This window comes from Oncorhynchus masou, unplaced genomic scaffold (genome assembly GCF_036934945.1).
Source record: "Oncorhynchus masou masou isolate Uvic2021 unplaced genomic scaffold, UVic_Omas_1.1 unplaced_scaffold_1891, whole genome shotgun sequence".
Taxonomy (NCBI): Eukaryota; Metazoa; Chordata; class Actinopteri; order Salmoniformes; family Salmonidae; genus Oncorhynchus; species Oncorhynchus masou.
Genome location: NW_027008391.1, coordinates 30,505 through 47,835, shown reverse-complemented (window position 1 = coordinate 47,835; position 17,331 = coordinate 30,505). Strand labels below are relative to the sequence as shown.

Below are 17,331 nucleotides of genomic sequence, written 5' to 3'. Positions count from 1 at the left end.
TATACTAGACAGAGGAAGTGACTGTTACCATGATTTATACTAGACAGAGGAAGTGACTGTTACCATGCTTTATACTAGACAGAGGAAATGACTGTTACCATGCTTTATACTAGACAGAGGAAGTGACTGTTACCATGATTTATACTAGACAGAGGAAGTGACTGTTACCATGCTTTATACTAGACAGAGGAAATGACTGTTACCATGCTTTATACTAGACAGAGGAAGTGACTGTTACCATGATTTATACTAGACAGAGGAAATGACTGTTACCATGATTTATACTAGACAGAGGAAATGACTGTTACCATGCTTTATACTAGACAGAGGAAATGACTGTTACCATGCTTTATACTACACAGAGGAAATGACTGTTACCATGCTTTATACTAGACAGAGGAAGTGACTGTTACCATGATTTATACTAGACAGAGGAAATGACTGTTACCATGATTTATACTAGACAGAGGAAGTGACTGTTACCATGCTTTATACTAGACAGAGGAAGTGACTGTTACCATGATTTATACTAGACAGAGGAAGTGACTGTTACCATGATTTATACTAGACAGAGGAAGTGACTGTTACCATGCTTTATACTAGACAGAGGAAATGACTGTTACCATGCTTTATACTAGACAGAGGAAATGACTGTTACCATGCTTTATACTAGACAGAGGAAGTGACTGTTACCATGATTTATACTAGACAGAGGAAATGACTGTTACCATGATTTATACTAGACAGAGGAAGTGACTGTTACCATGCTTTATACTAGACAGAGGAAGTGACTGTTACCATGATTTATACTAGACAGAGGAAGTGACTGTTACCATGATTTATACTAGACAGAGGAAGTGACTGTTACCATGCTTTATACTAGACAGAGGAAGTGACTGTTACCATGATTTATACTAGACAGAGGAAGTGACTGTTACCATGATTTATACTAGACAGAGGAAATGACTGTTACCATGCTTTATACTAGACAGAGGAAATGACTGTTACCATGCTTTATACTAGACAGAGGAAGTGACTGTTACCATGATTTATACTAGACAGAGGAAATGACTGTTACCATGATTTATACTAGACAGAGGAAGTGACTGTTACCATGCTTTATACTAGACAGAGGAAGTGACTGTTACCATGATTTATACTAGACAGAGGAAGTGACTGTTACCATGATTTATACTAGACAGAGGAAGTGACTGTTACCATGCTTTATACTAGACAGAGGAAGTGACTGTTACCATGATTTATACTAGACAGAGGAAGTGACTGTTACCATGATTTATACTAGACAGAGGAAGTGACTGTTACCATGATTTATACTAGACAGAGGAAATGGCTGTTACCATGATTTATACTAGACAGAGGAAATGACTGTTACCATGATTTATACTAGACAGAGGAAGTGACTGATACCATGCTTTATACTAGACAGAGGAAATGGCTGTTACCATGATTTATACTAGACAGAGGAAGTGACTGTTACCATGATTTATACTAGACAGAGGAAATGGCTGTTACCATGATTTATACTAGACAGAGGAAGTGACTGTTACCATGCTTTATACTAGACAGAGGAAATGACTGTTACCATGATTTATACTAGACAGAGGAAGTGACTGTTACCATGATTTATACTAGACAGAGGAAATGGCTGTTACCATGCTTTATACTAGACAGAGGAAATGACTGTTACCATGATTTATACTAGACAGAGGAAGTGACTGTTACCATGATTTATACTAGACAGAGGAAGTGACTGTTACCATGCTTTATACTAGACAGAGGAAGTGACTGTTACCATGATTTATACTAGACAGAGGAAGTGACTGTTACCATGATTTATACTAGACAGAGGAAGTGACTGTTACCATGATTTATACTAGACAGAGGAAATGACTGTTACCATGATTTATACTAGACAGAGGAAGTGACTGATACCATGCTTTATACTAGACAGAGGAAATGGCTGTTACCATGATTTATACTAGACAGAGGAAGTGACTGTTACCATGATTTATACTAGACAGAGGAAATGGCTGTTACCATGATTTATACTAGACAGAGGAAGTGACTGTTACCATGCTTTATACTAGACAGAGGAAATGACTGTTACCATGATTTATACTAGACAGAGGAAGTGACTGTTACCATGATTTATACTAGACAGAGGAAATGGCTGTTACCATGCTTTATACTAGACAGAGGAAATGACTGTTACCATGCTTTATACTAGACAGAGGAAGTGACTGTTACCATGATTTATACTAGACAGAGGAAATGACTGTTACCATGATTTATACTAGACAGAGGAAATGACTGTTACCATGATTTATACTAGACAGAGGAAGTGACTGTTACCATGCTTTATACTAGACAGAGGAAGTGACTGTTACCATGATTTATACTAGACAGAGGAAGTGACTGTTACCATGCTTTATACTAGACAGAGGAAGTGACTGTTACCATGCTTTATACTAGACAGAGGAAGTGACTGTTACCATGATTTATACTAGACAGAGGAAGTGACTGTTACCATGATTTATACTAGACAGAGGAAGTGACTGTTACCATGCTTTATACTAGACAGAGGAAGTGACTGTTACCATGATTTATACTAGACAGAGGAAGTGACTGTTACCATGATTTATACTAGACAGAGGAAATGGCTGTTACCATGATTTATACTAGACAGAGGAAATGACTGTTACCATGATTTATACTAGACAGAGGAAATGGCTGTTACCATGATTTATACTAGACAGAGGAAGTGACTGTTACCATGATTTATACTAGACAGAGGAAGTGACTGTTACCATGATTTATACTAGACAGAGGAAGTGACTGTTACCATGATTTATACTAGACAGAGGAAATGGCTGTTACCATGATTTATACTAGACAGAGGAAGTGACTGTTACCATGCTTTATACTAGACAGAGGAAGTGACTGTTGCCATGATTTATACTAGACAGAGGAAATGGCTGTTACCATGATTTATACTAGACAGAGGAAATGACTGTTACCATGCTTTATACTAGACAGAGGAAGTGACTGTTACCATGATTTATACTAGACAGAGGAAATGACTGTTACCATGATTTATACTAGACAGAGGAAATGACTGTTACCATGCTTTATACTAGACAGAGGAAGTGACTGTTACCATGATTTATACTAGACAGAGGAAATGACTGTTACCATGATTTATACTAGACAGAGGAAGTGACTGTTACCATGCTTTATACTAGACAGAGGAAGTGACTGTTACCATGATTTATACTAGACAGAGGAAGTGACTGTTACCATGATTTATACTAGACAGAGGAAGTGACTGTTACCATGCTTTATACTAGACAGAGGAAGTGACTGTTACCATGATTTATACTAGACAGAGGAAGTGACTGTTACCATGATTTATACTAGACAGAGGAAGTGACTGTTACCATGATTTATACTAGACAGAGGAAATGGCTGTTACCATGATTTATACTAGACAGAGGAAATGACTGTTACCATGATTTATACTAGACAGAGGAAGTGACTGATACCATGCTTTATACTAGACAGAGGAAATGGCTGTTACCATGATTTATACTAGACAGAGGAAGTGACTGTTACCATGATTTATACTAGACAGAGGAAATGGCTGTTACCATGCTTTATACTAGACAGAGGAAATGGCTGTTACCATGATTTATACTAGACAGAGGAAGTGACTGTTACCATGATTTATACTAGACAGACTCCCACCCAAACGACATAACATCCTATCACGAACCGCAAAATGGAAATATGAAAAACAGGAATTAAAGAATATGACAACAGCCTACAACTGAAATATAATGATTAGACTGTAAATGTAGCCTATGTCAAATACAATGATTTAGATAACACGTTTAATTACAGACAATTACTAAGCCAAATGATTTATATATCTTCTGTGAAAATAAAGTAAGGCCACTGAAGACTAAGTGTTAATGAATTACCACGGTGTAAATGAAAGTGATATGGATTACAGCAACTGTGTGAAGCTCAATTTAAAAATCATTATAGAACAAAGCACTTTGTATCTGTTTCTATGGTTACGATATCAACTTCCAAACAATAGGAAATGACCCTCCATAACACATTTCTTTCCAATTCAGACATAGTCTTTCAGTACCACAGGCCTTGTCGTCCTGTCAGAACATATAAACTACCAGCCTAACCACGAACACAACAAAACCATGTTTATAAACTACCAGCCCAACCACGAACACAACAAAACCATGTTTATAACCACACAACATAGAACATGTTACTATAAACTACCAGCCTAACCACGAACACAACAAAACCATGTTTATAAACTACCAGCCCAACCACGAACACAACAAAACCATGTTTATAACCACACAACATAGAACATGTTACTATAAACTACCAGCCCAACCACGAACACAACAAAACCATGTTTATAAACTACCAGCCCCACCACGAACACAACAAAACCATGTTTATAAACTACCAGCCCCACCACGAACACAACAAAACCATGTTTATAAACTACCAGCCCAACCACGAACACAACAAAACCATGTTTATAAACTACCAGCCCAACCACGAACACAACAAAACCATGTTTATAAACTACCAGCCCAACCACGAACACAACAAAACCATGTTTATAAACTACCAGCCCAACCACGAACACAACAAAACCATGTTTATAAACGACCAGCCCAACCACGAACACAATGGAAACATAACCCTGACATCTGTCTTAGGGGGTGGAAACATAACCCTGACATCTGTCTTAGGGGGTGGAAACATAACCCTGACATCTGTCTTAGGGGGTGGAAACATAACCCTGACATCTGTCTTAGGGGGTGGAAACATAACCCTGACATCTGTCTTAGGGGGTGGAAACATAACCCTGACATCTGTCTTAGGGGGTGGAAACATAACCCTGACATCTGTCTTAGGGGGTGGAAACATAACCCTGACATCTGTCTTAGGGAGGGGTTAGGGGGTGGAAACATAACCCTGACATCTGTCTTAGGGGGTGGAAACATAACCCTGACGTCTGTCTTAGGGGGTGGAAACATAACCCTGACATCTGTCTTAGGGGGTGGAAACATAACCCTGACGTCTGTCTTAGGGGTGGAAACATAACCCTGACATCTGTCTTAGGGGTGGAAACATAACCCTGACATCTGTCTTAGGGGGTGGAAACATAACCCTGACATCTGTCTTAGGGAGGGGTTAGGGGGTGGAAACATAACCCTGACATCTGTCTTAGGGGGTGGAAACATAACCCTGACATCTGTCTTAGTGGGTGGAAACATAACCCTGACCATAATCTAGTGGCCATTCTTCATTGCAATATGCCCATTATGGTTGACGTGTGTGTGTGTGTGTGTGTGTGTGTGTGTGTGTGTGTGTGTGTGTGTGTGTGTGTGTGTGTGTGTGTGTGTGTGTGTGTGTGTGTGTGTGTGTGTGTGTGTGTGTGTGTGTGTGTGTGTGTGTGTGTGTGTGTGCAGGTTTTGTCTCTCTGAGACGAGTTGTCCTCAGGAAGACCACTTTCCGCCCAATCTGTGTGTGAAGGTGAACGGGAAGCCATGCAACCTCCCGGTAAGAAACACAACTCCACACACTGTACTGTTAGTTACACACTGTACTGTTAGTTACACACTGTACTGTTAGTTACACACTGTACTGTTAGTTACACACTGTGCTGTTAGTTACACACTGTGCTGTTAGTTACACACTGTGCAGTACTGTTAGTTACACACTGTACAGTACTCCTAGTTACACATTGTGCAGTACTGTTAGTTACACACTGTACTGTTAGTTACACACTGTACTGTTAGTTACACACTGTGCTGTTAGTTACACACTGTGCAGTACTGTTAGTTACACACTGTACAGTACTCCTAGTTACACATTGTGCAGTACTGTTAGTTACACACTGTACTGTTAGTTAAACACTGTACAGTACTCCTAGTTACACACTGTACTGTTAGTTACACACTGTACTGTACTGTTAGTTACACACTGTACTGTTAGTTACACACTGTACTGTTAGTTAGACACTGTGCAGTACTGTTAGTTACACACTGTACTGTTAGTTACACACTGTACTGTTAGTTACACACTGTGCTGTACTGTTAGTTACACACTGTGCAGTACTGTTAGTTGCACACTGTGCAGTACTGTTAGTTACACACTGTACTGTTAGTTACACACTGTACTGTTAGTTACACACTGTACTGTTAGTTACACACTGTGCTGTTAGTTACACACTGTGCAGTACTGTTAGTTACACACTGTGCAGTACTGCTAGTTACACACTGTACTGTACTGTTAGTTACACACTGTACAGTACTGTTAGTCACTGCTAGTTACACACTGTACAGTACTGCTAGTTACACACTGTACAGTACTGCTAGTTACACACTGTACAGTACTGCTAGTTACACACTGTACAGTACTGCTAGTTACACACTGTACAGTACTGCTGGTTACACACTATACAGTACTGCTAGTTACACACTGTACAGTACTCCTAGTTACACATTGTGCAGTACTGTTAGTTACACACTGTACTGTTAGTTAAACACTGTACAGTACTCCTAGTTACACACTGTACTGTTAGTTACACACTGTACTGTACTGTTAGTTACACACTGTACTGTTAGTTACACACTGTGCAGTAGTGTTAGTTACACACTGTGCAGTAGTGTTAGTTACACACTGTACTGTTAGTTACACACTGTACTGTTAGTTACACACTGTACTGTTAGTTACACACTGTGCTGTACTGTTAGTTACACACTGTGCAGTACTGTTAGTTGCACACTGTGCAGTACTGTTAGTTACACACTGTACTGTTAGTTACACACTGTACTGTTAGTTACACACTGTACAGTACTCCTAGTTACACACTGTACAGTACTGTTAGTTACACACTGTACTGTTAGTTAAACACTGTACAGTACTCCTAGTTACACACTGTACAGTACTGTTAGTTACACACTGTGCAGTACTGTTAGTTAATACACTGTACAGTACTGCTAGTTACACACTGTGCAGTACTGTTAGTTACTGCTAGTTACACACTGTACAGTACTGCTAGTTACACACTGTGCAGTACTCCTAGTTACACACTGTACAGTACTCCTAGTTACACACTGTACAGTACTGCTAGTTACACACTGTACTGTACTGTTAGTTACACACTGTACAGTACTCCTAGTTACACACTGTACAGTACTGTTAGTCACTGCTAGTTACACACTGTACAGTACTGCTAGTTACACACTGTACAGTACTGCTAGTTACACACTGTACAGTACTGCTAGTTACACACTGTACAGTACTGCTGGTTACACACTATACAGTACTGCTAGTTACACACTGTACAGTACTCCTAGTTACACATTGTGCAGTACTGTTAGTTACACACTGTACTGTTAGTTAAACACTGTACAGTACTCCTAGTTACACACTGTACTGTTAGTTACACACTGTACTGTACTGTTAGTTACACACTGTACTGTTAGTTACACACTGTGCAGTAGTGTTAGTTACACACTGTGCAGTAGTGTTAGTTACACACTGTACTGTTAGTTACACACTGTACTGTTAGTTACACACTGTACTGTTAGTTACACACTGTGCTGTACTGTTAGTTACACACTGTGCAGTACTGTTAGTTGCACACTGTGCAGTACTGTTAGTTACACACTGTACTGTTAGTTACACACTGTACTGTTAGTTACACACTGTACAGTACTCCTAGTTACACACTGTACAGTACTGTTAGTTACACACTGTACTGTTAGTTAAACACTGTACAGTACTCCTAGTTACACACTGTACAGTACTGTTAGTTACACACTGTGCAGTACTGTTAGTTAATACACTGTACAGTACTGCTAGTTACACACTGTGCAGTACTGTTAGTTACTGCTAGTTACACACTGTACAGTACTGCTAGTTACACACTGTGCAGTACTCCTAGTTACACACTGTACAGTACTGTTAGTTACACACTGTACAGTACTGCTAGTTACACACTGTACTGTACTGTTAGTTACACACTGTACAGTACTCCTAGTTACACACTGTACAGTACTGTTAGTCACTGCTAGTTACACACTGTACAGTACTGCTAGTTACACACTGTACAGTACTGCTAGTTACACACTGTACAGTACTGCTAGTTACACACTGTACAGTACTGCTGGTTACACACTATACAGTACTGCTAGTTACACACTGTACAGTACTGCTAGTTACACACTGTACAGTACTGCTAGTTACACACTGTACAGTACTGTTAGTCACTGCTAATTACACACTGTACAGTACTGTTAGTTACTGCTAATTACACACTGTACAGTACTGCTAGTTACACACTGTACTGTACTGTTAGTTACACACTGTACAGTACTCCTAGTTACACACTGTACAGTACTGTTAGTCACTGCTAGTTACACACTGTACAGTACTGCTATTTACACACTGTACAGTACTGCTATTTACACACTGTACAGTACTGCTATTTACACACTGTACAGTACTGCTAGTTACACACTGTACAGTACTGCTGGTTACACACTATACAGTACTGCTAGTTACACACTGTACAGTACTGCTAGCTACACACTGTACAGTACTGCTAGTTACACACTGTACAGTACTGCTAGTTACACACTGTACAGTACTGCTAGTTACACACTGTACAGTACTGTTAGTTACTGCTAATTACACACTGTACAGTACTGCTAGTTACACACTGTACAGTACTGCTAGTTACACACTGTACAGTACTGCTGGTTACACACAAACCATACCTTCAATTACTATAAACATTTGATTGACATGTGGTGTGACTTTTCCCTCTCTCTCTCTCTCCCTCCACCTGTCTCTCTCCCTCCCTCTCTCTTTCTCTATCCCTCTCTCCCTCCCTCCACCTGTCTCTCTCCCTTCTCTCTCCCTCCCTCCACCTGTCTCTCTCCCTCTCTCCCCCCATCTTTCTCCCTCCCTCACCTGTCTCTCTCCCTCCCTCTCTCTTTCTCTATCCCTCTCTCCCCCCCCTCTCAGGGTTATCTTCCTCCAACGAAAAACGGTGTGGAGCCGAAGCGCCCCAGCCGGCCCATCAACATTACCTCAGTGGTCAGACTATCCACCACAGTCCCCAACACCGTCGTGGTGTCTTGGACCTCAGAGGTTGGAAGGGTAAGAAATCTTTCTGACCTTTTTTATTATTATTTTTTGTTGTATTTTTATATATTTTTTTATAATTTAATGTTTTAAATGTTTTAATTTATTTATTATTGCCCCCTTTTCTATCCAAATTCCTGGTATCCAATTGGTAGTTACAGTCTTGTCCCATCGTTGCAACTCCCATACGGACTCGGGAGAGGCGAAAGGTCGAGAGCCACGCGTCCTCCGAAACATGACCCCGCCTAGCCGCACTGCTTCTTGACACATTGCTCGCTTAACCCGGAAGCTAGCCGCACCGATGTGTCGGAGGAAACACCGTACACCTGGCGACCGTTTCGGCGTGCACTGCACCCGGCCCGCCACAGGAGTCGCTAGAGCGCGATGGGACAAGGACATACCGGCCGGGATCGAACCCGGGTCTATAGTGGTGCCTCAAGCACTGCGATACAGATGCCTTTAGACGTCTGCGCCACTCGGGAGGCCAATTTATTTGATGTTTTAAGCACTTAGACTTTACTCCTGTAAGAAATGCTCTGTATAAATAATGTTTTGGTTTGGTAAGAACAGTGGGGCAAAAACACATGAATAAAAGTGCAGTGATCCGGATGAAAAAGAGAGTGATTTTAACAACCCTACAGCACCTTCTGTGTTTTCAGAGCTACTCTATGGCGGTGTACCTGGTCAAGCAGCAGTCGTCCACAGTACTGTTGCAGAGACTACGGTCCAAAGGCATCCGGAACCCAGACCATTCCAGAGCACTCAGTAAGGGTTGCCAGGACGACGCACTGTTTACACTGTTAGCACTGTTAGCATGCTAGGTTAAATGTATGGATCTATGGACCTGGCTGAACGGGTCCATGACACGTGTATCTCGCTACATGTTGAGTTCTGGCCTGTATAAACCAGGCGTCTCGTTCTGTGTTGTCATGGCGCTCTGTACGATATTCCATGTGAAGTGGTCATGTACTGTAGAAGGTTGTGCAGGTCTTGTATAGGTGGTCATGATTGCTGCTTCTTCTTCATGCTGTTCTCTGTCCCCCTGCAGTCAAAGAGAAGCTAACCGCAGATCCAGACAGTGAAATCGCCACCACCAGCCTGCGTGTGTCGCTGCTCTGTCCGGTAAACACACACACTCTGTCTTTATACCCCTATTACTGTGCTTTACTGTGTGTGTCCCGACTTGTCTCAATACCCCTATCACCGTTTAACTACTGTGTGTGTGTGTCTGGTGTGTGTGCGTGTGTGTGTGTCTGGTGTGTGTGTGTCTGTGGTGTGTGTGTGTCTGTGGTGTGTGTGTGTCTGTGGTGTGTGTGTGTGTCTGGTGTGTGTGTCTGGTGTGTCTGGTGTGTCTGGTGTGTCTGGTGTGTCTGGTGTGTGTGTGTGTGTGTGTGTGTGTGTGTGTGTGTGTGTGTGTGTCCGGTGTGTATGTGTGTAGCTGGGTAAGATGCGTCTGATGATCCCGTGCCGGGCGCTGACGTGTTCCCACCTGCAGTGTTTTGACGCTACGCTGTACATCCAGATGAATGAGAAGAAACCCACCTGGGTTTGTCCCGTCTGTGATAAGAAAGCCCCCTACGAACATCTCATCATTGACGGGTGAGACCCACAAGCCTGTACCAGCTCTTAGTGTCTCTATTTAATACAGAACATAGTGGTCCTACGGGCCTTTCAGAAAGGATTCATACCCATTCACTTATTCCACATGTTGTTGTGTTACAGCCTGAATTTAAATGGATTACATTATTTTTTTTGAATTGTCACTGGTCTACACAAAATACCCCATAATGTCAAAGTGGAAGTATGTTTTTTTGAAATTTGTAGTAATTAATCAAAAATGAAAAGCTGAAATGTCTTGAGTCAGTTAGTATTCAAACCCCTTTGTCATGGCAAGCCTAAATACGTTCAGGAGTAAAAATGTTCTTAACAAGTCACATAATAAGTTGCGTGGACTCAATAATAGTGTTTAACATGAATGACTACCTCCTCTCTGTACACCACACATACAATTATCTGTAAGGTCCCTCAGTCGAGCAGTGAATTTCAAATACAGATTCAACCACAAAGACGAGAGAGGTTTTCCAATGCCTGGCAAAGAAGGACACCTATAGGTAGATAGGTAAAAAATAAATAAATAAAAAAGCAGTCATTGAATATCCCTTTGAGCATGGTAAAGTTAGTAATTACACTTTGGATGGTGTATCAATACACCCAGTCACTACAGAGATACAGGTGTCCTTCCTAACTCAGTTGCCGGAGAGGAAGGAAACCGCTCACGGATTTCACCATGAGACCAATGGTGACTATAAAACAGTTACAGAGTTGAATGGCTGTGATTGGAGAAAACAACATTGTAGGTACGCAACAATACTAACCTAAATGACAGTGAAATGAAGGAAGTCTGTACAGAATAAAAATATTCCAAAACATGCATCCTGTTTGCAACACGGGACTAAAGTAATAATACAAACAATGTTGCAAAGCAATTATATTTTTGTCCTGAATAAAAAGTGTTATGTTTTGGGCAAATTCAATACAACACATTACTCAGTACCACTCTCCATATTTTCAAGCATAGTGGTGGTTGCATCATGTTATGGGTATGCTTGTAATCGTTAAGGACTGGGGGAGTATTTCAGGATAACAAATAAACTGAATGGAGCTAAACACAGGAACAATCCTAGAGGAAAACCAGGTTGTCTGCTTTCCACCAGAGATGAATTCACATTTCAGTAGGACAAAAACACAAGGCCAAATCTACACTGGAGTTGCTTAACAAGAAGACAGTGAATGTTCATGAGTGGCCTAGTTACAGTTTTGACTTAAATCTACTTGAGAATCTATGGCAAGACCTGAAAATGGTTGTCTAGCAATGATTAAAAACCAATTGACTGGGCTTGAAGAATTTTGAAAGGAATAATGGAAAAAATGTTGCACAATCCAGGTGTGTAAATCTCAGAGACTTACACAGAAACACTCTACTGTAATCACTGCCAAAGGAGCTCCTGCAAAGTATTGACTCAGGGATGTGAATACTTATGTAAGTGAGATATTTCTGTATTTCATTTTCAATAAATGTGCAAAAATGTCTAAAAACATGTTTTCACTTTGTCATTAGGGGGTGTTGTGATGTCATTATGGGGTGTTGTGATGTCATTATGGGGTATTGTGATGTCATTATGGGGTATTGTGATGTCATTATGGGGTATTGTGTGTGTGTATGGGTGAGGTGGGGAAAACTCTATTTAATCCATGTTGAATTCAGGTTGTAACACAACAAAATGTGGAATAAGTCAAGGGGTATGAATACTTTGTGAAGGCCCTGTGTATACTGTATACATCTATGTTATTACACCGTATCACAGAGACTTGTGGTGGAGTCTGCCCCTACAATTTTGTGCAGATTTTCTTAATTTTAGGCTGGAAAGAAGCACATCATCCGGGAACTGGCCACTGTATGTTCCTCTGGGTTTAGTTTGTTTCTTTTCTGTGCCCAGTTTCAGACTTTAATGGTCACATCAGACCTGATGGGTTTAACATGTGTAGCCCAACATTTCTTTACATGGCTCCAGTTGCAACCAGCTTATTTTTCTGCACAAATTCAATATAAACCATAGGGTGACATTTTCAGTGAGCAGTGATCAAAATAAACAGGAAGTTGAGAATAGTTGATAAGCAGCATGAATTTGTGCTTAGCTGGGGGGTTGTTGAGTTGAACGGTCTGTGGTTGTGTTCTTCAAACATGAAATGGTATTGAATCCAGATAGTCACATCCAACCATAGGACGGGATTCCGCTAGTTGACCTACAGTATGTACAAAAACAACCTTCTCAGTTATACTGTATACAAGTCCACTCTATTCAGTTATACTGTATACAAGTCTACTCTATTCAGTTATACTGTATACAAGTCTACTCTATTCAGTTATACTGTATACAAGTCTACTCTATTCAGTTATACTGTATACAAGTCTACTCTATTCAGTTATACTGTATACAAGTCTACTCTTTTCAGTTATACTGTATACAAGTCTACTCTATTCAGTTATACTGTATACAAGTCTACTCTATTCAGTTATACTGTATACAAGTCCACTCTATTCAGTTATACTGTATACAAGTCCACTCTATTCAGTTATACTGTATACAAGTCCACTCTATTCAGTTAGACTGTATACAAGTCCACTCTATTCAGTTAGACTGTATACAAGTCTACTCTATTCAGTTAGACTGTATACAAGTCTACTCTATTCAGTTAGACTGTATACAAGTCTACTCTATTCAGGTATACTGTATACAAGTCCACTCTATTCAGTTAGACTGTATACAAGTCCACTCTATTCAGTTAGACTGTATACAAGTCCACTCTATTCAGTTATACTGTATACAAGTCCACTCTATTCAGTTATACTGTATACAAGTCTACTCTATTCAGTTATACTGTATACAAGTCCACTCTATTCAGTTATACTGTATACAAGTCCACTCTATTCAGTTATACTGTATACAAGTCCACTCTATTCAGTTAGACTGTATACAAGTCCACTCTATTCAGTTAGACTGTATACAAGTCCACTCTATTCAGTTATACTGTATACAAGTCTACTCTATTCAGTTATACTGTATACAAGTCCACTCTATTCAGTTATACTGTATACAAGTCTACTCTATTCAGTTATACTGTATACAAGTCCACTCTATTCAGTTAGACTGTATACAAGTCCACTCTATTCAGTTATACAAGTCCACTCTATTCGGTTATACTGTATACAAGTCTACTCTATTCAGTTATACTGTATACAAGTCCACTCTATTCAGTTATACTGTATACAAGTCCACTCTATTCAGTTATACTGTATACAAGTCCACTCTATTCAGTTATACTGTATACAAGTCTACTCTATTCAGTTATACTGTATACAAGTCCACTCTATTCAGTTAGACTGTATACAAGTCCACTCTATTCAGTTAGACTGTATACAAGTCCACTCTATTCAGTTAGACTGTATACAAGTCCACTCTATTCAGTTAGACTGTATACAAGTCTACTCTATTCAGTTATACTGTATACAAGTCTACTCTATTCAGTTATACTGTATACAAGTCCACTCTATTCAGTTATACTGTATACAAGTCTACTCTATTCAGTTATACTGTATACAAGTCCACTCTATTCAGTTAGACTGTATACAAGTCCACTCTATTCAGTTATACAAGTCCACTCTATTCGGTTATACTGTATACAAGTCTACTCTATTCAGTTATACTGTATACAAGTCCACTCTATTCAGTTATACTGTATACAAGTCCACTCTATTCAGTTATACTGTATACAAGTCCACTCTATTCAGTTATACCGTATACAAGTCTACTCTATTCAGTTAGACTGTATACAAGTCCACTCAATTCAGTTAGACTGTATACAAGTCCACTCTATTCAGTTAGACTGTATACAAGTCCACTCTATTCAGTTATACTGTATACAAGTCCACTCTATTCAGTTATACAAGTCCACTCTATTTGGTTATACTGTATACAAGTCCACTCTATTCAGTTATACTGTATACAAGTCCACACTATTCAGTTATACTGTATACAAGTCCACACTATTCATTCCTACATGAGAGATTCAGATGGTCTTTTCTATTTTATACAATCTGTAGTGTATAGATGTATTTACACACAATGACTGTAACACAACGTGAATAACACCATACACACAATGTCTTTAACACAACGTGAATAACACCGTACACACAATGTCTTTAACACAACGTGAATAACACCGTACACACAATGACCGCAACACAACGTGAATAACACCATACACACAATGACTGTAACACAACGTGAATAACACCATGCACACAATGACTGTAACACAACATGAATAACACCATTCACACAGTGACTGTAACACAACATGAATAACACCATACACACAATGACTGTAACACAGCGTGAATAACACCATACACACAATGACTGTAACACAACGTGAATAACACCATACTCAATGACTGTAACACAACGTGAAGACATTGCATGTACAGTATACCTTCACACTGTTGTTTCTGTGTGTCTGTCTTGTCCAGGTTGTTTATGGAGATCCTGAACAGCTGTGTAGACTGTGATGAGATCCAGTTTAAGGAGGATGGCTACTGGGCCCCCATGAGGACAAAGAAGGAAGTACAGGAGGTCTCGTCAGCCTCCTACAGCAACGGACTGGAAGGTGAGAGAGGCGGTGTGTAAGGGCAGGCTTTTGGTCCAGCCCTGCAGCTTTTAACATACCTGATTCCACTACTCTGTGGACCTTGTATCAGAATGTGTGTTAGAACAGTGCTGGAACAACAGGCTGCAAACCCAGTGTCTCTTGTTGTGTTAGATTATATTATTCTGGTTTGTTATCATTACGCTATATGTCTCATGACTATTCCACTGTGTTGCCACTTGCTCTAGGCTGGGGTGTGTAAATCACTGCAAAATATGCTAGCTATATTGATTTGATTGTTTCCCATGTTTCTCTCCCCCAGGCTTGCATCGGTCGGCGGTAGGGGAACAGAGGAGCTCGTCGTCCCACAACGGGGGCAGTAGTAGGATGAAGGTGGAGGTGATCGACCTGACCCTGGACAGCTCCTCAGAGGACGACGATGATGACCAACCGTCCCTCAAGAGGCCCTGCCCCTCCCTGTCCCCCACCTCGCCTCCCATCGTCAACAAGGGGTGAGGCCCACCTCCACCAATACACCTCACACCAATCTCACCCCCCTCGCCCCTCTCACCTACCTCAACCCTTTCACCTCTCCTTCCCCTCCCGCCCCTCCCTTCCCTCTCTCCCTTCCCTCCCCTCTCACCCCTCATACCCCTTTCATACCTCTCACCCCTCTCTCACCCCTCATCTCACGCACCTCTCACACACCTCTCACACTCCTCTGTGTGTGTTAATATTTTCTCTGTCTGTCTCTCTTTCTCTGTGCTGTGTGTGTGTGTGTTTGTTTGCAGAGTGTTGAACCTGCACCACCAGGTGTCCCCAGTGAGCCGGACCCCCAGCATGCCGTCTGTGGACACCAGCTACATCCCCCCTGTACCTCCCCTCATCCAGGACTACCGTCCCTACTACCACGCCCCAACCCAGCTCACAGGTAACACACTACCACGCCCCAACCCAGCTCACAGGTAACACACTACCACGCCCCAACGCAGCTCACAGGTAACACACTACCACGCCCAAACCCAGCTCACAGGTAACACACTACCACGCCCCAAACCAGCTCACAGGTAACACACACATATCCAACCACACACACACATTACCACACACACAACCACAAATATACAACCACACACATTACCACACACACAACCACAAATACACAACCACACACATTACCACACACACACAACCACAAATACACAACCACAAATACACAACCACACACATTACCACACACTACCACACACACAACCACAAATACACAACCACAAACACACACAACCACAAATACACAACCACACACATAACCACAAATACACAACCACACACATTACCACACACACAACCACACACATTACCACACACACAACCACAAATACACAACCACACACACACAACCACAAATACACAACCACACACATTACCACACACACAACCACAAATACACAACCACACACATTACCACACACACACAACCACACACATTACCACACACACAACCACAAATACACAACCACACACACACAACTACAAATACACAACCACACTCACACATACACAACCACACACACGCAACCACACACACCAACCTAGTACAACACACTGCCTCGACACGTTTCTTCAGGAGTCTCCTCAGGGTCTGTGGAGACCAGTATGTCCCTGTATCCAGTCCACACTAACTTGTCTGAGTCAGTAGAACCTGTACTGATCATGGTTCATTGTGAATAAAAGGAATGACCGTATGTTGTGTTTGGTTCATTGTTTTATTCACAGATCTGAATTTCTTCTCCTTTCTACAAGGGGACAATCATCAGGTATGTTTTAGATGGAACCCCCCCTGTAGGCCTCCTGAAGTCAACACTATAGCCTCTAAAGATGTCCCCAGAACTTGGG

At 41.0% G+C, this 17,331-nt stretch overlaps 1 protein-coding gene across 2 annotated transcripts in view; it reads left to right on the top strand.

Annotated features, from left to right (window-relative positions):
- The window catches only part of LOC135532520 (E3 SUMO-protein ligase PIAS1-like), a 50,223-nt gene that overhangs the window by 27,316 nt on the left and 5,576 nt on the right, over positions 1-17,331 (top strand). Inside the window, exons 4-12 of one of the 2 annotated variants that reach the window (XM_064959998.1) lie at positions 5,538-5,628; positions 9,106-9,240; positions 9,885-9,990; positions 10,274-10,347; positions 10,664-10,824; positions 15,320-15,456; positions 15,758-15,947; positions 16,227-16,366; positions 17,212-17,252. In XM_064959998.1, coding sequence (XP_064816070.1) covers positions 5,538-5,628; positions 9,106-9,240; positions 9,885-9,990; positions 10,274-10,347; positions 10,664-10,824; positions 15,320-15,456; positions 15,758-15,947; positions 16,227-16,366; positions 17,212-17,252 — 1,075 coding nt within the window. Of the gene's footprint in view, positions 1-5,537; positions 5,629-9,105; positions 9,241-9,866; positions 9,991-10,273; positions 10,348-10,663; positions 10,825-15,319; positions 15,457-15,757; positions 15,948-16,226; positions 16,367-17,211; positions 17,253-17,331 lie in introns of both variants that reach the window. The other variant, XM_064959997.1, reaches the window with a different exon arrangement.